The sequence below is a fragment of the Typopeltis vanoorti genome, chromosome 9, assembly GCF_054136105.1.
Source record: "Typopeltis vanoorti isolate ZY-2024b chromosome 9, IOZ_Tvanoo_1.0, whole genome shotgun sequence".
In the NCBI taxonomy this organism is placed as follows: domain Eukaryota; kingdom Metazoa; phylum Arthropoda; class Arachnida; order Uropygi; family Thelyphonidae; genus Typopeltis; species Typopeltis vanoorti.
Genome location: NC_143557.1, coordinates 43,738,673 through 43,761,878, shown reverse-complemented (window position 1 = coordinate 43,761,878; position 23,206 = coordinate 43,738,673). Strand labels below are relative to the sequence as shown.

At 36.2% G+C, this 23,206-nt stretch overlaps 1 protein-coding gene across 1 annotated transcript in view; it reads right to left on the bottom strand.

The window, feature by feature from the left end:
- The window catches only part of nonC (serine/threonine-protein kinase Smg1), a 1,124,353-nt gene that overhangs the window by 583,518 nt on the left and 517,629 nt on the right, over positions 1 to 23,206 (bottom strand). The window contains exons 35-36 of the mRNA XM_090398044.1: positions 17,991 to 18,164; positions 12,003 to 12,330 (exon numbers count right to left, since the gene is read on the bottom strand). Of these exons, the coding sequence (XP_090254170.1) occupies positions 12,003 to 12,330; positions 17,991 to 18,164 (502 nt within the window). The remainder of the gene's footprint in view (positions 1 to 12,002; positions 12,331 to 17,990; positions 18,165 to 23,206) is intronic.

Below are 23,206 nucleotides of genomic sequence, written 5' to 3'. Positions count from 1 at the left end.
CCCAAAGTGCATAACCTTCTACCATGCCAAATAGAACTGTTAATCCTTTTCTTTTCCCACACTTATTATATTTATATGTATGTAATTTATATTTATATAAATATACACATATGTATATTTATATCATCCTGCAAGATCTCATATTTCTCTCTAGTCCACAGCACTTTTCTTGTCAATTGTCTTCTCCTAGTTTCTATTACTCCATATGTGCAGCTTTGATGCCTGTCAAGCAGTAAGTCTTACCCCCATCATCATCAAGACCACATCCATCACAATTTATATGATAGAGGTCCAAGCAATATCCTCTTCAATGTCTTTGTAAGTCTGGCTGTTTACATGATATTCCTATATTTACATTAAGTGTCAGCAATATTTTAAGAACCACTATTCCAGTATAAGACTGTCATATCTGTCATTGTAATATCACTACCTGGCTAATATATACCCTCATATTTCTCTTTTCTTTTTGCTCACCTCTCCCACTCAGAACTTTGCATATTGGCACAATTCATCCATTTAACAGTAATCTGATTTATAACCCTGACTTTGGGTTTGCACAATCAGGCACTATTTCCTAAAGCACCCCATGATATTTGTATTTGCCCTGCACTGCTAACTGACTCCCCTTGTAGTGCCTGGGGTATAGTGCTGCCAATAGGAACAGTTTGTTACAGTAAAATATTTACTAGTCAATTTCTTCCACCATAGTAAATGTTTATAGTACACATACTATGGGAATCTGATTTGGCTTCCTGATAATCTGCAACAGGATTCATCACTATTATCCAATTCCTAATATGTACTCTGAAGGCACAGAATACTGTACATACTGACCACCGAATTAGAAACCTTTATGCAGATATATGTAAATGTCACGTATGTAGCATATATGCAAAATACTTGGTCATGTGTGTTAACACATGTTCTAGTCAACTAATTAAGAATTCTGCTGCAGCATTCTTAATTAGTTGACTAATTCTTAACTAGTCAAATAATTAATTCTTAACTAGTCAACTAATTAACACTATTGATTATTATTGACCTGCTGGTCAATAATAATCAATAGTGTTAATCACAATGGAAAAAATATATATCTTTCAGAGTTCGATAAAGGGCTTATTGTTGGTGGCTGTCTGACCGAAGCCATATATTTTGAAAACAGCAAAGCTGACTGATTTCTGAAAAGGTGAGATATCCCAGATGTTTAATCAGTGGAAAAATAACTCAACTTGCGTGTCTAAGATGCATAACTGTGGTCCTAAGATAACCTGTCAGGAACGAGATCACCATCCTCTGAGAAAGCTTGTATGGACAGATAAAAATACCTGTCTGCAGCAATTGACCAAAGCATTTAATGAAGGCTATTCCTTAACAGTATCTTGCCAAACTATGTGCAGGAAATCGAAGTTAAGAGGATTGGTATTTTCATTTGCTAAAGTAGGTCCAACATGGCATTAAATACAAGTTTCTAATTCAGGGGCTGGTATGTGTATGAAAGTAAGACATGTAAATTATTATTTACATCCTATTAACAATTTTCATCAAAAGTAGTCTCTGTTATTTGTCAGGACTCTAATAATGCTTATATTTCAGTCTTATAATGCACTTTGAACTGCATTAAACCTCATAGTTTTTGTCCCTCCTCTAGGTATTTTTCTGCCATCCAAAGCATAAATAGTTAACCGATCCTTGAACATTTATTACTTTTCTGTCTTTTTAAGTGACCGATTCTGTTTAGGTGACTATACCACCGGAGTTTAGTTCTGTTCACACATTACTGAATGCTAACTGTGTCAAGTTTCTTTCTAATCTCATCATTTTCACATTATTCTGCAATAGATGCTATTGTTTCACTCCCATAATAAATTATGGGAGTGAAATCTCTAAACTCTCATGTCTGTGGCTTCTAGTCTTTAACTGACTGCTTTATTTCTAATCCAACTTGAAATCCATAAGTTAAAACTGGTATGAACAGTTTCATGTGTGTAATCCAATTAATGCACCTACATTACTTGGATTACACATAATCGGTAATTCTGCAAGGCAGCTCAAGCAGCATAAGCACACCTTCCTAAATCTCATTTTTGTTTAGTATGTGCAGTGTAATTAGCATGCATATACTTTTAGTGTTTTATAATAATAATTATTATCTTTAATTAATAATTATAATAATAACTATATAATAATTTTTGTGTTTGTGTGTGCTGTGTTAGAGTATAATTATGACTAGAAAAAGTGAACCGGTATGTAAATACACCAAAATGATCTAGAGATGAAAATGAAAAATTATAAAGAAATATACAAGTGGACAAAACAGCCTTAGGATATCATCTTAGTTATGCACTAAGATGATATCCTTATATAGACAGCATCTTAGATGCTGTCTATATAAGGAAAAATGGGAGGGATCTACTTTTAAAAGTCATCAATAATAACAAAAAAATGTCTAATGCCAATGCAAAACATGACGAAAGAGATGACAATTGCATTCATAAGCTATCAGCAGGGATGAGATGAGTGGAAAGGATGGATCCTAATGCCTCATGGTTTTTAAAAGTCCAAAGATGCTTTAGCTTATCAAGAGAACAAGAAAGTCACTGTTCAGTCATCTCTTGATAATTTCATAAGGCCAAACAGCCAAATTAAACTTTATTTTTCCATTTTCTCTTACTATCTCACTCAAATTACTTTTTATTAATAACTAAATCCTAAAAAAATAATTTTGTGTGCATGCCATGAATGAAACTAGTGGAAATAATCTTTAAAACATGTTAATGTGCTATTCTAACATGCACATCAAACATTTAAGCAACAGAGTGTGAATCACTGGAATAGACTCATAAAATATTACATAAAGTTTGCAGAACATCATGCTTAGGTAAGTCAGAGTCTACTGTAATTTTATCCATTTGTCTCCCTACCATATCACCTATTTTGCTTATTACGGTCTATTTCCAAATGTAATTTATTATCGACCCTAAAAAATTGTACCTAAACAGCTGAAATATTTTCATATTATGTATAAAATATTTTATTACTTGTTCTATAGATGTAGAGGCATCTTCATATTCCTCCTTCAATACTAACTGACAACTTAAACATCTGTGTATTACTCTGTAATGTTCTGTTTACACCACATAATTGCAATGCCTTCAACAGCTTTTCTCTAGGCATCTTGTCAAATGCCTTTTCCAGATCCTTGTTTGATATTTCCATGATTTCTCAACTATCTATCTTAAATTGAAAATCTGATTCCCGAAACCTTTAATTTACCTGAACCCAGCTTATTCTTCCTGTATATTCTCTTCCACAAGCTTCCTTAGCCTCTTGTCACATATCCATACGTGCATAAATCTTACCTAGAACGATCAGCAAGAAAAGCCTCTGCTTACATTTAACTTGATTTCATTTTCCTTTTTTTTTTTAAATAGACATATAATATGACACGTTTACTCCAATCATCGAAAATTCAATTATCAGACCTTGCTTTCTGAAATATACAAATGCAGCCAGTGTAAAACATTTATACCTCTAGGGTTCAACCAAAATGCTCATAACCAAGCATTTCTGGTGTCTGGTGGTTTTAAATACAGTCCTGGTTCATACTTCTTGAATAATTTCAATGAGTTACTCTCATTTAACAATGTTTTAGAGTAATTACTCCAAACATTCAAAATAACTTTAAGTTTTTATATTACCTTTGTCACCTCTGATCCCCAGTCTGTTTCCTCTAAGCTTTTTCAGCAGCCTCTAGAAAAGTTTGCCACGTTCATGATATTTATGTTATTCATATCAGTTCATCCATGTCTTAAATACAAAGAAAACTGCCCATGAAGTTTAGGTTTCTTTGTATTCTTCTTTTTTTTTTTTTCTTTGTATTCTTTCGGAACATCTTATCACTTATGATAAGTACAATACACTTTTTTCTTTTCCAGCACTGGCCTATAACTTTTTTGGTCAACCATAAGGTTCAGAATTTTCCATTCTTACAATCAATCTCATCATGTGCCTCCAGATGAATTAATCAAAGTTGTCGAAGTTTGTCTCAGAGACTCTCAAAAGTTTGGATGTTGTTTTCAAAACCATTCATTTTTTCTACAAATGTATTTATATATTTGTTGATTAATTTTAACGGTATAGATGAAAACACAGACTGACAAGAAAATAACTATTTATTAACTTATTACTGATATTTTGCTGGTTTCCTATCCATATTTAAACTGTATGTTAAATTGGCAACTCTGATCCGTTCATCCAAGGACAGAACCTCTCCTTTATCACATCCAGGAGTCTATGAAGTGCCCTGTATATGTCATCAAGCCTATTATGGACAGACAGGAAGAACTGTGGACATCTGCCTCAGTGAACATAAAAAATATATCTGGCACTATTGCTATGGCAGATCAGGTCTAGCAGTCCATGCTTTAGATACCATTGCACACAGGATCAATTGGAAGAAAAACCAAAGTGCTGCACAGAAGCTTTTACAAGTCAGAGATTGTTACTGGAATAAACATAAGCCTTGAAACATACTCCAACAAACATCAACAAGTATGGCTGTATAAATTTGCCAAAGATTTGCGAGACAGTCATCTTAAGACCAAATTAATATCTGTTTCTCAATCAGTTTTTTTTTTTTTCTCCCAACATGGATGGCACCTAATTAGGACTTTAGTCTTTGTATTGCACATTACAACTGTTCAAACTAGTTGCATTGCTATATTGGATTGTGGCTGTCTCACGTACTGTGACAAACTGTTTTTGTGTTCTGAAGATGCTGGTAGAATACCAGTGAAATATCAGCAAATAAATTAATAAATAGCATTAATAAATAAATTCTAATCAGTCTGTGTTCTCATCTAAGCTTTCCACACATATTTGTATATTTGAGTCTACATCTCCACTCTGATTAGTTTTGAAACTTTTATATATGTTTTTCTTTTATGTATGATATTCATTTTTATTCTACTCAAACTAAATACTAATCACTTCCTATTTCAAAGTAACTGTATACTTTTGCATTCTGAACCAGCATGAAGATATTATATCATCAATAATAACATAGCCAGTAACAATTTTCTTACTTCTTGTGTCCTCTCACTCTCTCTCCATGTGAATTTGTGCACAGAGTTATGCTGAACCATGGTGTTAATGATGACTAGACTGTGTCCTGAACAGAAATCTAAAAGATAATTTTATTAATAGCTTTGCACTTTTCCCCAATTCTCCAAAACATATCAGTATGGCTGCTACTCATCTGATGTTGAAATCACGAATAGGGACCACCTTCGTTATTTTCTTTGTCAGTTGCCATCTAGAATGGTTCAAAAATTTCCTCAATTTCTTCTTTAGGAAGAAGAACCACAGACAAAAAGAATTTTCATTGTATAATTCCTCACTCTGATATGCATATCACTCTATGGATGCTTCCAAACTGCTTGCAAAGCAAGGAATTTATCTTTGTTTTTATTGTTGAATACTAAGTCTTATTCATCTTGGTAACACCATATATATTGATGCAGTACTTCTCTGTTTCTTCTGCAAGTTCTTTTTTTTTTTTCTGTTGATACTTCTTATGTTGATGATGCCTATCTTTAGTTCTGCTAGTGTAAGGTTTATTGCAGGGTCACCGTTTCACTGTTCATCCTAGTTCACTGACAAAAACACTCAGTATATGTGTTTGTGAGAATGTGGGAAAGCCTCTTTAACTGGCAATGTCCCAGCCATGATGAAATTTACATCATGATTTACTATCATTTTATTTTGGTTTGACCTATAACCACTACAGTGGTTTATGAGTTTATTTTTAGTGTTGATCATCCATATATGTTGATGCAGCACTTCTATTAGTCAAATTTTCACCTCAACCTTGCTCAATACGTAGGTGAATACCTAGTAATGGGGTGCACATTACATTAGAAAACCCATCAGTTCTCTATATTCCTTAAAAGTCTCTGCACAGACCTATAAGGATAGTGGCCCATAGTGAGCAATCACTGTACATAATTTCAGGCACACAGTTTCGATTAATTTTAAAAAAAAAAGCTACAGAAAACATGTAAATCTATCTATCTTGATCTTACGTCGCAATGCGGAAGGGTGCAGACATGTCCAAGGTCGCTCCTGCCTAAAGTTGAATATTGTGCTGTGGAATACTTCAATCAACTTCAAGTTTTATACCTATTAATCATAAGCACCTGATCTATTGTATTAAAAAATTAGTTTTTTAAATTTACGAAGCTAGGAAAAGTTATTTAAAATTTTTTAAATCTTCATTGTTCATTTGCTTATTGTTACAATGGTATGCCTTCGATAGAAAAGACATCAGTCTCAGTCCCCCGGACAACAACAGACAAAAGTCAGTACTCTCTCTCTCACTTATGCCAACATAGTAGCTAATACCTCCACACAAACTAATAGTGGGACGCTGACCACTGTACATACAAACGTACAACTAGCCAACCACGTTTCCCAAGACAACAGAATAGTAATTTTCGCAATCGAAAATACCCCACTAGAAAAGTACCTAGATGCAGTAGTGCAACATGTTCCAGCAAAAAATACAACTCATTTCAAGAGTTGCCGGAACTATACAAATGTTCTTTAACAATGTATCTTGGTCTGAGACATTAATTGAAAAGGGAATAAACATTGGAGCATGCCACGTGAATGTCTGACCAATCGCGCTAGCTCCCACAAAGTAACAGTGTCAAATGTCCCACTGGAAATAAGCCATAATGTTTTGCGGATTACTGTCAAAATATGGCGCAGTGACAGGTAAAATCCGAACACTGTGAGCCTCTACAACTAGGCCTGAATTCACTCACATCAAGAGCTTTAGAAGACAGGCTCTAGTGCACTCAGGCGACAACACAATCAGCTCCATACCTAAAATAATCAACACAGAAATAGAGGGAGTACCTTACACCTTTTATATTACTGTTGCTGCTCGGTGCTTTTACTGCCACGAAGAAGGCCATGTAAGGAAGTTATGCCCATATATACCCAAAAATGAGAAACCGGTTAACAATACTACCAATCCTAGCAGATCAGAAAATCAGATGTAGCAAGCAGCCATCCCCAAAAAACAGAGCATCCCTAACAAACAACAAAACAATATCAAGGAGACAAAATCAAGTGGTGGCACTAACGAAACCCAACTTTTGGAAGAACCTCCACTAACATCGATTAAAAGCAATTCTAGAGAAAAGGAAACAAAAAACAGATAACTAACAAACTCTGATAAAGATAAAAATAACAAAGAGGAGCAAGAAACAAAAACGGAAATACAGCCAAAGACGAACCAGCACAGCTGCAACAGGGAATCTTTGTCCCCAAACATTCCAGACCCCTCCCAACAGCTTGTAGAGGGGGATGAAGAGATCGAGCTTCTTGAGTCCTCAGATGATAAAGAGGAAACTGGTAATACAGGTCTTCATCACATTGAAGGCCCACTTACAAATGAGCAGCTTCAGAGCTTTCTTAAAAAAGTTCGAGGCTCTTCACAAAAACTGCTGACAGCACATGACTACACCGCCGACATCAGTGGTCTTATCACCCAGCTGGAAGAATTAAGAACCGTTCTGACAGGAAAAAGAGGAAGAAAAACCACCAATCTCAGGAAAAGAATATATTACCTGATCAACAGGCTTGATTCCCAGCGGCAGCATAACGATCCATAAAGGAAGTGAGGATTACTGCACAAAAAAAAAGCTAAACCATAAAATAATGAGCAACTCAATAAATCTTCTTTCACTAAACGCTAGAGGGTGTGCCACATCACTGCGAAACAGGCTGGTCCTGCAGCATATCCTTGCCCACCGGCCAGAAATAGTTATGCTGCAGGAAACTAACCTGCATTGCAACAGCAAAGCTTCAGATCAACACTGGAGGAACTGGCCATATACCACGCACCACTGTCCTGCCATACAACTTCATGGATCAGGAGTCAGCATTGGAATTCACCAAAAGCGCTCTAAAATTAGGAATAATCAATACCTTTCCTGGGTGTGCAATATATGCACTCAATACAACTCACACAGGAAAGAAAATACATATTATTAATATATACATGCCACAAAGCGAACAGCTTACAGTGCAGTACTAGAGTTCGTCCGAAACCACCTCAACAAAGTCGATGACCACCTCATACTGGCAGGGGATTTCAACTGCACTCCGGATCCTGCAATGGACAAACAACAATGCCAAGAACATCGACACTCACTAGTTCAGCTTCTCCAGGATGTAATAAATGACTACGAGCTGACTGACACCTTCAAACACTTGCACCCACATGAGAAAGTATTCTCTTGGAGGGCCAAAGGTGGTCCTACCAGTGTCATATACCAGGCACAGCTCAATAGATACTACACATCTATGCACACAATACCCTATGTAAGGAGAGTCACATACCATCCATCTCATGCATCAGACCATGATTCCATCCTTCTGAGCATTTGCATTCCTGGACACACCGGACACAAAGGAGGAGCATACTGGATATTCAATAACAGCCTACTACAGGATACAAATAATCTCAGAACCTCCAAAAACTATATCAAAACTCATCAGAGATATACCTACTTCACAAACAATTTCCGAGTGGTGGTCACTCTTTAAATCCAAAGTTAGGGTATTTACCCAAATATATAGTCACCAGAGGAATTTGAATCAGCATTCAGTCCTTAAAAATCTGCAACAACAACAACAACAGCAATTACATCATCCGGAATCTGAGGAATATCAGTCCTTAGAATTCGCCATACGCACACACCTAGAGCACTGCAAGAGCAGCACTAATAAGAGCATGACACAAACACATTAACTTCACAGACGCACCCAAAAAGTATTTCTTCTCACTGGAAAAGCGCCAACAAGAGTGCACCACTATATCTGCTATAACAACAGATAGTGGAAACATCATAGAAAATTATGACGAAATCCTCTTATATACCTTGCAGTACTACAAAAATTTATACCAAGCAAACTCAACATCTATGGATGCCACGAATATAATTCTCTCCAATGTGAAAAGACTCTCCAGCAACTAGGCGTAACACAGAATTCCCCATCAAGCTACACGATTTGACAACTGCCTGCACCTCCTTACCTAAAGATAAATCTCCTGGCATAGATGGACTCACCACTGAATTTTACCAGTCCTTCTGGGAACAGCTTGGACCTATCCTCTACAGAGTATATGTCGACGTGAATACCAATGGCTTCCCAATCAATATGACAACATCTGTTATTAAATTCATTCCAAAGAAAGGAGATGAGATGAAATTAGGAAACTGGAGACCCATCTCTATCATAAACACCGACTGTAAAATTATATCAAAAGCCACTGCCAACAAACTTAAACCCGCTCTGAACGAAATAATAAATAGGCATCAGAGCTATTCCACCCCTGGATGATCTATTCACGAACAAAAGCATAGCCAATAGCAACACCGGGTCTTGTAACACTAGACCAAGAAAAGGCTTTCGACCGCATTGAACACCTATACCTATTCAGCTGTTTGAAAGCCTTCGGCTTTAGCTCAGGCATCATTCATTCTATCAAGATGTTGTATGCCAAAGCACACTTTTGCATGAAGATAAACAACAGACTTACCATACAGCAGAGGTATTAAACAAGGCTGTCCACTTTCCGGCCTTCTCTACACAATTGCCATTGAGCCTTTTTTTGTGTAGATTAGGCATACTGCTTAGGGCATCCCATCCTAAACTTTCCTACCAAACCATAACCCTAACAGCATATGCTGACGATGTTATAATTATAGCCTGCAAAGAAGAGGATTTCCATAACATACAAACAGCATACCAACAATACCAAGTAGCATCAGGAGCCAAACTAAATGCACATAAAACCACAGGACTGTGGTGTGGCAAATGGAAAAACCGAACTGATTTCCCCAATGTCTGGCCATTGGTCCGCAGAGGGAAACAAATACCTGGGGATTTACCTAGGAAACACGCCTTTTGTGTGGATAAGAACTGGGAAACACTAAATAAATAGTTCAAGCAGGTACAAGAAAGGTGGGCAGCAGTACGAGCCTCTGCCTCCAAAAGAGGGAGAACAATACTTGTCAACCAAACAGCCACCAGTGTCCTTCAGCATACACTAAAGATTCTTATGCTACCAATGAAATAAAGTCAACCATCTATCGATTCATATGGAACAAAACAAACTGGCTTTCCTACTCCAAGCTATGTATTTCTCTCAAAGATGGAGGACAAAACTTGACCTCCATTGACAACAGGATAACGACATTCTGCACTCGATTTCTCCTTAATGCCCTGCAACAGTGAAATAGCACACAAATGCACCACTGAATATATTTTCACCTCTGCCACTAAAGGTCTCTCTCTCCACAACCTTAAGAATGACAACAGCGCATGTGCCAGTGCATCTAACAAACTTCTACAAAAATTTTCTTCGAAGATGGAAGAGGCTAAACCTCCAGCACACAGTGAAGACAGCATCCCTTCCTGAAATCCTCAAGGAACCCATCTTCCACAACACGATGGTAAGAAACCCGACCATTCAGAAAGAGATTTTCTTTCCTCATTAGCTGGCGAGGCGTGAGGATCTTGGGTGACATTCTTTCTCCGAGCCTCACCTGGCGCTTTCTAAAATCGCTTGAAAACATGGAATATGGGAATCAGACTGAGGAGATACACACTGTAAAAGCGCTATGCCTGATAGCATAACAGAAGAGGGGCTTAGCCCTCCAAACTCAGAAGATCTGATGCCTATCTTTCTGATAAAAACTAATAATTCATTGGAGAAACATACACCCAGCAACACCAACAAAATCTATAGCACTCTAATACAACAGTCGAACCAAAGCACTTTATTGAAAAATCCTGCATCATCCCACCAAACACCATTTCAATGGGACCTACCGTATCGCATGAGAGCCATCAAACCCAACGCAGATATTCAGTGGAGAATGTGGCACAATGTATTACCCACTCCAGATGTCTCAGATAACCACCTGTTCTGCTACCAATCCGGAACAATCCAGCATATCTACTTGGAATGCCCAGTCAACACCTAATTAATCAGTTTGTCTCGGGAAACAGCAGCTCTCACCTGTGGTAGTCTTCATACAGAAGAAGAGTATTTCAATCTTGTCCACGCAGAGTCAAATAATCATCATTCTGCAATTACCTCTTCATCACTGCGAAAGCAGTAATATACAGCTTCTACCTCAAACATACAAGACCAGACAGCACAGCAACTTCACAGAGAGAGGCAGCTGACCAACTCCTTGCCTTCAAGCAAAAGGTGAGAAGTCGGATCCTACACGAGCATCTCCACCACAGGCAAAACAACACCTTAGATCTTTTCCACCAAGACTGGAATCCACAGAATCAACTCCTGGCTGAGCAGTAGCAGTCCACTTTCCAGCATAGAAGTGACATCAACCCCCCAAGGAGAGGGGGAAGAAAGATTTTTTGTGCTTAACAATGGGAATATTGATCAGCTGTCAACCTCACGTAAATAGATAATATTGTCCTATAGTAACTGTTATGTTCTTACAGATACATGTCAGATTTTAATGTTCTTATACAGCATCATGTCAAAATAACTGTTAATGGCTGTAAATTAAAAAAAAGATTTTAATGTTCTTATACAGCATCTTGTCAAAATAACTGTTAACGGCTGTAAATTAAAAAAAAAAAAAAAATATATATATATATATATATATATAATACACCTTATAACTGATATTTCGATGTAATATACCTCAACAATATGAGCATGTAACCTCTCTGTCTGATTGCAGAGAACCTAAAACCGGTTAATCCTATACATAATATTGTTATGTTTTACAATAAAAAAAAATAATAATAATAATCTATATATATATATATATATATATAGAAAATATGAAATACTATCTATGAAATGCTAAATGTAGCATATCTATAAAGGACTAAAATATAAAAGAACAAACATGTTAGATGAATGCATAAATGTGAATATTTACCTATTTACTTCACTGTGATGTAGATTAAGAGTACCTAACCATAATTCATCCCAAAGCAAAGTGATACGCCTCAATTCATGAACTAAATTTTTTACTTCAGCAATGGTTCGTGCATCCTGACGTCCAAGCGTTTCAACAAGAGCTGCAAAGCAATTCTGCATTATTGCAGTTTTCTGTTGTTCATCTTCTGAATCTTCTTCATCTGATAAAATAGTAGATATTGCAGGTGGAAGGTCAGCATGGTCTGATGACTGACTACAAGCAGAATCGAGATCAACAATACTGGAATTATTTTCTATATCTTCAGAAAAATAAGTTCCAAGAAGTGCTAAATGAAAGAAATTGGAAAATAAGAATTTTTTTTTTTTCACTATCAGTTCAGTTAAGTAAATAACTATTAACAGAACCAAACATTATTTAACAAAATTTTTAATTGAAAAACTAGAGAAATGCAGCACATACTAGTTACTGGATGTAAAATCAGATGTAAGAAAAGCATGCACACTCTCTACTGTTATTCATCATTTATGAATCAAATTATGAAGAAAAGTGGCATTATTAAAGCTCCCTCCAAAATTGGAGATGTTTGTTTTTATGCAGATGACATGGTATACTTAATGAAATGCTATTCAAGTCTGCAGGATTCCTTATCTAAAAGCTGAATAACTGGAGTAACAGATCCATAACATGACAAAATAATAAATAACAAATTTGGCATGACACAGAGTATGAAACCAGGAAGGAACACTGAAAACATTAACTACATTCTGAATGGGGAATCGATAGTAATTTACGCATAAACCATAAATGATTAAAGGCATAAATTTTTAGTGAAGATGGCACATTAAATATGGAAATCGACAACATAATAAGTAAAGCGATATGGTGGGAAAGTCAACTGAACAAATTTATATGGAATAAGATAGAAATTAGCCAAAATATTTGTTGTACACATACAAGATTATGCTCAAATTGATTTTAACTTGAAAATAAAACAGCTGGAAATAAAATAGCTCTTCAAGTTAAGAGAAAAATTAACAGAGTGAACAGATGACATTAGTGGCAGAATAATATGAAAAATTAAGATATCAGAAAGGATCCTGAGATTGTTACTATTCAAAAACGTGAGAATAAAGCTAATCTGCTAGTCTTAGATGGTAACGGTTACTTACAGAGTATGGGAGAGAGGAAAAGTTAGCAAAATGAGTGTTTGATACCAAGATCGCAAAACAGGACCTAGAGGAAGACACATAAGAGAGAAAACTCACACAATTTATCACATCATAGAGCTGTTTCAATCAAAGAGAATGAAATATGCCAATGGGATTGTCAGTCAATTAACTAAGTCTTTAAGATGAGAATCTAAGTCATATAATGTGTGTGTGGTGCATGGTTGATAACTAATTAGGATTTTTAATGCACACCTAGAAATTTCTTGTTCTGTGTGAATAATATTTAGTATTTGTGATATAGAATGCATTATCTGAGATTTTAATTAGAGAAAAAATAAGAGAGTTCACTAAGTAATGTGTGTTAATTTAATTTCTTATTATCACATCACAGAGCTGTTCTAATCAAAGGGAATGAAATATGCTAATGTGATTATCAGTCAATTAACTAAGTCTTTAAAATGAGAATCTGAGTAATATAATGTGTGTGTGTGGTGCATGGTTGATGACTAATTACGATTGTTAATGCGCACCTAGAAATTTCTTGTTCTGTGTGAATAATATTTAGTATTTATGATATAGAATGTATTACCTGATATTTAATTAGAGAAAAAAATAAGAGAGTTCACTAAGTATTACATTTGAGTAATTATTCAAGATTAATGAATTTCTTGTATGAATGAAGTTTTGAATTCATGTATTGTATGGTAACCATTAGATATCAGTAATTAAATTTTGTTTATATATTAGTACATAATGGTTTGGTCTTATTTTCTTGTCTTTTGCAATGCACTGATTCAAAATAAAAATCGAACCTAAGCGGGAATCGTTGATGTAAATCGTAAGTGAGAAAAGGGCCAAGTTATCAATTTGTTTTGCAGTCCTGCAAAGCAAATTGATAACTTGGAGATAATAAAGAGATTTTGTTGTGAAAGATTTAATAAACTACTGGAAGTACTATATTTCTTGTACCATATCGAGGCATGGATGGCACAGTCATAAAATCTAAATAAATATTTCCATTCTTCTCAGGTAGGAGGAGTATAGAATACAGAACGTAGGAATCTAGAGTATAAAAGGGGAACGTATAAAATTAAGTGATAATACACTGTTGCAGCATCACCTGGAGATATATATATATATATAAAAAAAAAACATCCCCTTTTACAATGGCGCAGCTTCAACAGGATAAGATCCACAAATAGATAAGGGATTAAAAAGTGGATCAGGATCAGTCTTGCAAAAGATCAGAACAAAGTGCAATAGCAAGTGTATATCATATATTAAGTGATTAGAACTACTTAAAATTATATATATATCAAAAAAAAAAATCATATATATATATATATATATATATATATATATATATTGTACATAATTTTTTTCAAAATGAATGTGGATAATTTAAATTCTGAAGAGACGAACACAATGGGTGATAAAGAGTTCTTTCGAACAATTAATCCCCAACTCGTTATTCCACAATTCTCAGGGGAAGATCAGGATGATGTGCTATCATTTTTTAAATTTGTAGAAGAAATTAGGAACATAGGAAATTGGTCGGATTTCCAGCTTCTGATCATTGTGAGGAACAAATTAATCGGAAGGCTAAAAACTACTTGTACTCTTCTCCAATATTGAGAGATACGTTAGAGTATAACAAGTTCAAAGAAGCCCTAATATCCAAGTTCTCCAAGGTCAGAAGTGTGGGTCCGAACCTATGGAGGTTGCAAAGATGCATCCAAGAAAAAAAGGAGTCCACCACAGACTACTATAACAGATTGCTAACTTTGGCAAACAGCCTTAGCATATCTGCTGAAGACAGGAGCCATCTAGACTGGGCAACATTTATCCAATTTAGACTAGAGGTAAGGGAAAAATTCCGTGAGATGGCATATAAAAAGAAATTAAACAATTTAGATGAGTGTTTCCTTGCTGTAAAAGAAAAAGAAGAAGAAAGAATGAGTGACTTTCATCCTGTATCTGGCACCAGTCAAATTCATGTCATAAATAAGGAATCTAACTCCAAGAAGAACGAACGAAAGGACAAAAAACCAGAAATTTTGAGAGTGAGTGCAAAAGAACAAATTGAAAAAACTGAAGACAAAAACGGAGCGTTGCACGTAAATAAAATTGAAGATGAGACAATGACCATCCCAAATATTAACGAATCCTTGACAAGGGAAGAAGTACAATCGATGATAAAACAAGAAGTAGAAAGATAACATCAGCCCCTAATAGAAAGACTTGATTTAATTGTTAAACAACTACATGAAGTAGTGAATAAAACAACTACAGAAAACCAGAGTCACAAACGAAGATAACAAGGGGGAAAGAAAGGGAGCAGCACCCCAATGCTACATCTGCAGCAAAATGGGACACATAGCTAGGAACTGCTTCCAAAATAGAGGAAGATTTTACGAGAGTAAACAATTTGAAACAAATACACTGGAAGTTAGGCAACATCACACAAACTGGTCAAATAAATTTAGAGAAGAGAATCCGAGTCAACGCAACGAGCTAATGACCGTCATTCATGGAAAAATAAAGGGGATACACTGTATTGTTCTATTGGACACAGGATCCCGTCTCAGTTTTGACAGAATCTCTGTTCAAGAGACTAAAGTTTAGAATCGATAACAGAGTCACGAAACTTCGGAGGCCGATCAGATTGAATGGTATAGCGAATCCTACTATTTATGCTGATAGGAAACTAAAGATAAGCATGTGGTTGCCCAATGTTGATTTGAATGTCTTACCTGAGCTACTCATTCTCCCAGAGACCTCTCGGCGTGGGGTTTGAATAAAACTGGGAACCGAGTTCTTAAAAGGCCATGGTTCTCATGTAATTTCAGTACCCAGGAAGTCTCCCTGATGGGGGCGGGGGTGAAGCAGGCTACTCGAAGGGAGGGTACTCAGAGATTTCGAACTGATAGAGCCAGTGAGGGTAGAATGATAAACAACCACAATTATAGCGAAAATAAACAAGCTGAGGTGAGTGAGAATGTAAACAGAAAGGAAGAAAATGATCCCTCAGTAATTAGAGACACCCCAACAAGATGATGTGAAAAAGAACTTTCACATACCAAGTGTGGCAGTAAATCAGGAGAAGGATATAGCCCACAGAAGGTAATGATAAAGGCGCAATAGAAATAAACTTAGAAATATACAGATCCTTGCTATCTGATTCTGTCAATCTCTAATTGGCCTGAATCTAGCTTGTTCTTCTTCTCCAAGCTTTCTTTCCACAATTTTTTCTTAGCTGTTTCTCAAGGAGGATAGCTCTCTCTTCTGTAAGAGAGAGATATACTCCGGTTATCTGGAATTCAACCAACTGATCAAGCCTCCCGATTTATGTAGTGTTCCACTGTAAAACTTTATACCTCTATGTTTTAGTATTTCTAGTGAAATATCATCTACTACAGCTGCCTTTCCACATACAAGGTTTTTGATGGCTTTTTCTACATCAAATATTAATATGTATTTCTTAATCCATGCCTGTTGAGTATTTTCTACCACCATGCTGTCAATGCTTGTTTTGCTTACCAATCTTTCAAAGTAATTACTCCAGACATCTAGAATATTTTTATCTTCATTCATGTCACTTTTGCTTTTGTCACTATTCATTTAAGGTACTATTTCCTCCATTTCTAAGCTTTTTCATTAGTCTACAGAATAATTTGCCATCTTCCAGATAATTATTTTCTACATTCTTACTAAAGTCTTCCCATGACATTTGTTTAGCTAGTTTTACACAGTGCTCCAGTTTCTTGCATTTTCCCCTTTATTCTCTAAATACCCAAGACTTACTTGTATTTGTGCAGCAACATCTTATTGTCACTTTAACTCCCCCAGTCCACCATGGAGTTTTCTGATTTTTCTACCATTGCATGCTATCTCTTACATACCTGTCTGGTTGATCAATCAATGCTTTCTTCAGGTTTTGTTCTTGTATTGAAAGTCTTTCATTTTTTCTTGAATAATGTTTGTGTATTTGAGTCTAATTCATCTCTGAAAGCTGCTCATCTTTGATTAATTATTTTCTTACACATCCTTCTTTTCAAGAAATTCAATTTTATCCTACTGTCTTCTATATACTCTTGTGTCCTGAATCTCACTATCAACAATAACAGATTCAACGGGATTTATTTCTTATAACTTCTCTCCAAGTGAATTTGTGCACATTTTTAAGTTGGAACATAGTGTCAGTAATATCCTGAATAGAAATCCAACAGGTACTTACCAGTATTATTAGCTTTGCACTTTTCTCTAAATTTTTCCACAATATTTATAAATGCCTTTTTTTTTTCTTAACTCTACTGTTCAGATCTCCAAAAAGGACCAACTTTTTTGGTGTCAGGTTCATGTGTGCTTTATGTAATGCCTCAAAAAAATTCCTTGTTTGTTCCTTAGTAGAAATTTTTGTGGGACCAAGCTTAAATAAGTCTCATTGTCTAGAGAAAAATGATTATCACTTAAAATAGGAAGGGCTAATGTTGCAATGAAATAATTTCAGCAGTAAGTATGGACTAAATCTGTGTCGTTTTATGAATAGCATTTCAGAATGCAGCATCATCATCATATCATTATATATTTCTCTCTAAGGAAAACTTCTAGGGAAAAAAGGATTAGTAAAATAACAAGTTTTTCCTTTCTGCAACTTACTTTAAAATAACAGTAATGTAATGTACTTTATCTGAGCCTTTTTAATTTTGTGAGTGGATCAACTATATATAGTATGTTAATGTCAATTACAATCCCAAACCTATAATACCATTGGTATTTTGGGGAGACTAAGAGCATGACTGACAATATTACTTACCAGATGTTTCCTCTTGTAAGCCTGGAGCAGCTTTCAGAGTAAGTGATCCAACGACTGCAGGAAATACTATTAAATGTGGAGAAGCTTGAGCAACTCGACATAACAGGTCAGAAATACTTTGTCTTACATAAGGTTCCGGATGATTAAGTCGAGAAAATAACTGTGGAATAATACCTAAAGAAAGACATTTCAATTTAAAAAAATTAAAGTTATATAGGTACTTCACATTTCATACAATGATAAACACAACTAACAGCAGAACTGTGATAGTAAGTTAAAAGAAGAATATGATATGATATGAAGGTGCCCCCTAGCAGGCTAAATTAAGTTGTCTTGGCTGTTGGGCTGATGTTCTTAGGATGCAAGCTTTCCAAATTTGGGGCATTTAATAATTTGAAACTAATTTCAGTCTTTAAATTTTTTTAGTTCATTTAACAGAAATTCAAATATGCCTTCACTTGTTAATAAATTGGCATCTTGCAAGGCCTCAGCTGCTAGATGTACTAGTCCCAACAATTTAAGAAGCTCCATAATTTTAGGATATTGAGCGTCATTCCACATATGAGAATCACCAATATCATTCAAAGCTAAAACAACACATTCTTTTAATGCTATAAATCTTTCAATCATGGTCTCTAAACTATTCCATCTCATTTGGCAGTCAAGAATCAATCAAACTTAATTCCTTTCCTTTTTTTTGTTTTACATAATTCTGAAGAATGCTCTCTCTTATGGGAGATTTTCTAAAAAATTTGTAAATGTGGAAAATTGATTGTTTGTCATTGTCAGAAAACACAGGGAATCCAGTCGTTATCTAGATCAAGAGAATTAAAAAAATCCTCGCCATAGTCATCTTCACACTATACGTCAGGGTTTCCCAAACTGTGTTCTGTGGAAGGTGAATAAGTGTTCTGCGAGTTCTCCTGGAATTTGTCATTTTAGTTTTCTAAGCATTTTTCATGAATAAATATTTTATAGTGGAAATATTCTGAGGAAAATAGTATTCGTGAATATGTTGAAAAGCTCAGACCCAGAACGTCTATTAACATCTGTATAGCAAATGTTAGTGACCAAGCGATGTATTTTTAAACGTGGAAGTATTCATGAATTATCGTTAATTTTCACACATCGAAACCCTTCAACAATTGGGAAAGAGAATACTGCTGTTTATGACCAGTCATAAAAATTGCCTACAAGCGGATTATAACAATGGGCGGCATATCTTCTGTTCTCAAAACTGAACAAAATAACATCTGTGTTGCAAATGTTAGTGACCAATCAGTAATGAAGTATAAAGAAAATTTTTCCACTAAAATTGAAGATCAAGGTAGTCTGTATCCGGTTCTCAAATCTAGTAATACTGAATATTTCTTTGCAAGTTTATCATAGGGTGAAAGTTTTGAAACCGTAGTGCCATGATTTTTTAAAAGTAATAGGCCTGCAGATTTAAATTTTAATATGAATAAGAGATAAGGGACTTTGTTTAATTTTGGTATTAAGAAATCTCTTATTGAAGGTGTTTGTGATGCAACATATAGTGAGTCATCCACCACCAACAAAGTGATCTCCAGGATATACAAAAGGAGGGCAAAACTACCAGCACACAGGAAAAAGTCTGCATTCACTCGTAAGTACTTATAATATTATAAATTTTTGGTGATCAGAATGGGATATGTCAATGAAAATCAGCAAAAATTAATTTAATGATGTTTATGTTCAATTGATGTTTAATTAATTATTAATTAATAATAAAAATCAGCTAAATTGGCAATTAATTATTAATTAATACATTACACAATAACCAAGGTATTCTGTGAAAATTTCAGGATTTGTGAAGTGTTCCGTCGCAGGAGAAGTTTGGGAAACGCTGCTCTATGTAATCTAATGATTCCTCACTTCCGATTCCATGGCTGCCACATAGAATGTGTTTGTGAATTTGCATGTCAAACGTTTGCCTGAATCATGAAGATTAGGTTTACTACAATATGCTTGTGCCCGAGGCTATTTCAAGTCAAAATGTTCATGTTTTTAATTAAATAAGTAATTCATTTTTGCATATTAATTCTAGTATCTAAAACTGGAAATTTTTTTAATTAAAAAACCGGTTTTCGAATTTTACAAATTTGTATAAAAAAACTGGTTTTTAAATCCAGTTTTTAAAACCAACAAACCCTAATCAGAACTGATGCACAAATTGAATAACAATTCAGCAATAGGGACTGATGGGAATATCAGCGTGGATTTTAAGATAACGTTCAGCTGAACTGGCTATTTCTTTGACCAGGCTATATATAATTTGAGTCTCAGACGGACGATTTCACAGGTGAAGAAATAATGTATGATAATCCCATTACACAAGGGTGGTGCAAAAACTGACGTTTCCAACTATCAACCAATCGGTATCTCCAAAGTGGTGGTGAAGATTTTTGAAATGTTGGTTAGGGCTCACAATCTGAAATGAGTTGACAGAGAATCTCTATTTTGCAATTAATAGCATGGATTTACTAAGGGTAGGTAATGTTTGAGCAACTTGCTCACATTCTATAATAATGTTACCATTGAGCTAGATAAGGGTAATGGATACACCATGACACTTTGGGATTTTGCTAAGGCTTGTGACAGAATACAGCACGAATGGCTGTTGAATAAATTAGAGAATATGGGTTTGGATTATTTGGATGAGTCTGCAAGACTTACGATACCCAATGGCATACCACAAACATCAGTCTTTGGTACACTGTTATTCAATTTGTACATCAATGACATTGGGAAGGATTTGACAGGCAACATACAGCTATTTGCTGATGATGCAAAGATAGGCAGAGTAATCAGGAGTGCTGCTGATAAGCATAACTTTCAGAACGATTTGAATAGGCTGAAATTGTTGGCATGTGAAAATGGCTATCAGTTTAATGTTAGTAAATGTAAAGTCATTCACGTCAGGTAGGATTATGCTAAAAGAACCATCATCTTCGAGTGTTAGTAGATAGGAAGTTAAAGTTCAAGGCCATATAGCAAAGATTGTAAATATAACTCAAAAGATAATGGTGATGCTGAAGCAGCACCACACCACCATTCCACTTGGTGGCACAGTGACTAATAGTCATGTGAAATAGTGCTCCATAGTAAACAATGTTTTAATTACTTATCTTATTTAAAAAATGTATTATAGTAATTCCAGAAATGTAGCCTGTAACAGGCTCTACCAGGTAATGTAATGTTCAGCTCTATGAAAGTGAACCTTTGCAAACACTCCAATGGTGACTACCTAGAACAAAGAATAGGATTAACTTTAGCATTAAGCTCTATCTAACATAATGGCAGTTCACTGCAAAGTTTGTGAAGAGCATGCATTGACATTACATCTGTTATGAAGTGTGCAGATAAATACAAAAATAGTTATAATTTTAATTGTGCTGGTTTCAGTGAAAGCAAATTTAAAAAGTTCTCTAAAGACAGGAAACAAAACTGGAAATGCATTTTGTGCAAATTCAGCGAACAACTAAGACTTGCTCAATGTTCCAACTCTTCGTTCAAGGACGGATGCCATTCCAGTGATAGCCAATGCCTGCCAGTGATTTCTCTCAGGTGTGATGATTAATGCATTCCAGAGATTAATAACATGGACAATATATACATACATACATACATACATACATCTTCAAGGCCCACTCTTCCTAATTGGGTTGTGGGGGCAAAAGCTGCAAGAGGAACTTTCAATGGTCACAATCCTCTGCCACCAAGTTCAGGTGTTCTGGTGGGATTCCCAAACGTGTCCACCCAAGGTTTTGGATATAATCTATTCAGCGAGTCCTTGGCTTTCCACATGGCCTCCCACCCTGTTGCTTGGCAAAGAGGGCCTGCTGAGGGAGCCTCTCTTGTGGCATTCTGACCAGGTGCCCGTACCAGCGTAACTGTGATCTCTCAACACGGAGATGCAGCGGTTGAGTATCGAGGGTTTCCCGAATTGCAGAGCTTCTGACTCTGTCGAGTTTTGTCAGCCCCACAACCCCTCGAAGGAACCTCATTTCAGCCGCTTGGATTCGTGTCCGCATTCTTTCGGTCATTACCCAACTCTCATGACCATAGGTGAGGATGGGGACATAGACTGTATTGAAGACAGCCAGCTTTGCCTTCTGGCTTAACTCCCACTTCAATACTACTGAATGGCCAAGCTCCCGCAATATTGAGCTTGCTAAGCCAATTCGAGTATCTAGCTCTACGTCCCATTTTCCATCATTCGTGAATACGGACCCAAGGTATTTAAACTTCTCCACCTGCCTCATTGGGACTCCACTTACATTTAGAGTGCACTGGGATGGTTGTCTTGAGACCACAAATGTTTCAGTTTTGGCCACACTGATCTTCATTCTGGCATCTGCACAAACAGCTACAAACCTATCCAGGGTCCGCTGGAGGTCATCTGTGGAAGAGCTAAGCAGAACTAGGTCATCTGCAAAAAGCAGACGTCCAATGCTACATTTTCCAATTCTGACACACTCACTGCCTCAGCTGTGCCTATCAATCCAGTCCATAAATATTACAGAACACATCCTTGGCGGAGGCCAACGGAGACTGTGAAAGGTTCAGACTTTGTGCTGTTTACCCTGACACAAAACTCTGGTCATTCATACAGGGACTTGATGGCAGCTATTAGTTGACCATCCACTCCATACTCCTGTACTACTTGCCAAAGCTTAGCCCGAGGAACCCGGTCATATGCCTTCTCCAAGTCCACAAAACATGTGTAGACATTCTTGGCATATTCCCAAGATTTTTCAAAGACTTGCCTTAAAGTGAAGATTTGGTTAGTTGTGCTTCTACCAGGACGAAAGCCACATTGTTCTTCCTGGAACTTTGACTCAACTATGCTCCTGCACCGTCTTTCCAAGCACTTAGCATACACTTTCCCAGGCGGGCTGAGCAGAGAGATGCCACAATAGTTACTGCAATCCTTCTGGTCTCCCTTCTTAAAGACTGGTATTATTATGCCTGTCTGCCATTGCTTTGGTGCTCGCCAGATATCCAAGCAGCCTGACACACTCGAGTCAGCCAGAGAACATAGTCTCAATTTAAGGCTTTTAGCATTTCGGGCCGAATTTCATCATCGCCAGCAGCCTTGCCCGATTTTAGCGATTTTATTGCTAAATGGACCTCTTCTGCTGTGAGACTAGTCACTGCCCCGATCTGCACCTCTTGGATGTCCACAACTGCTG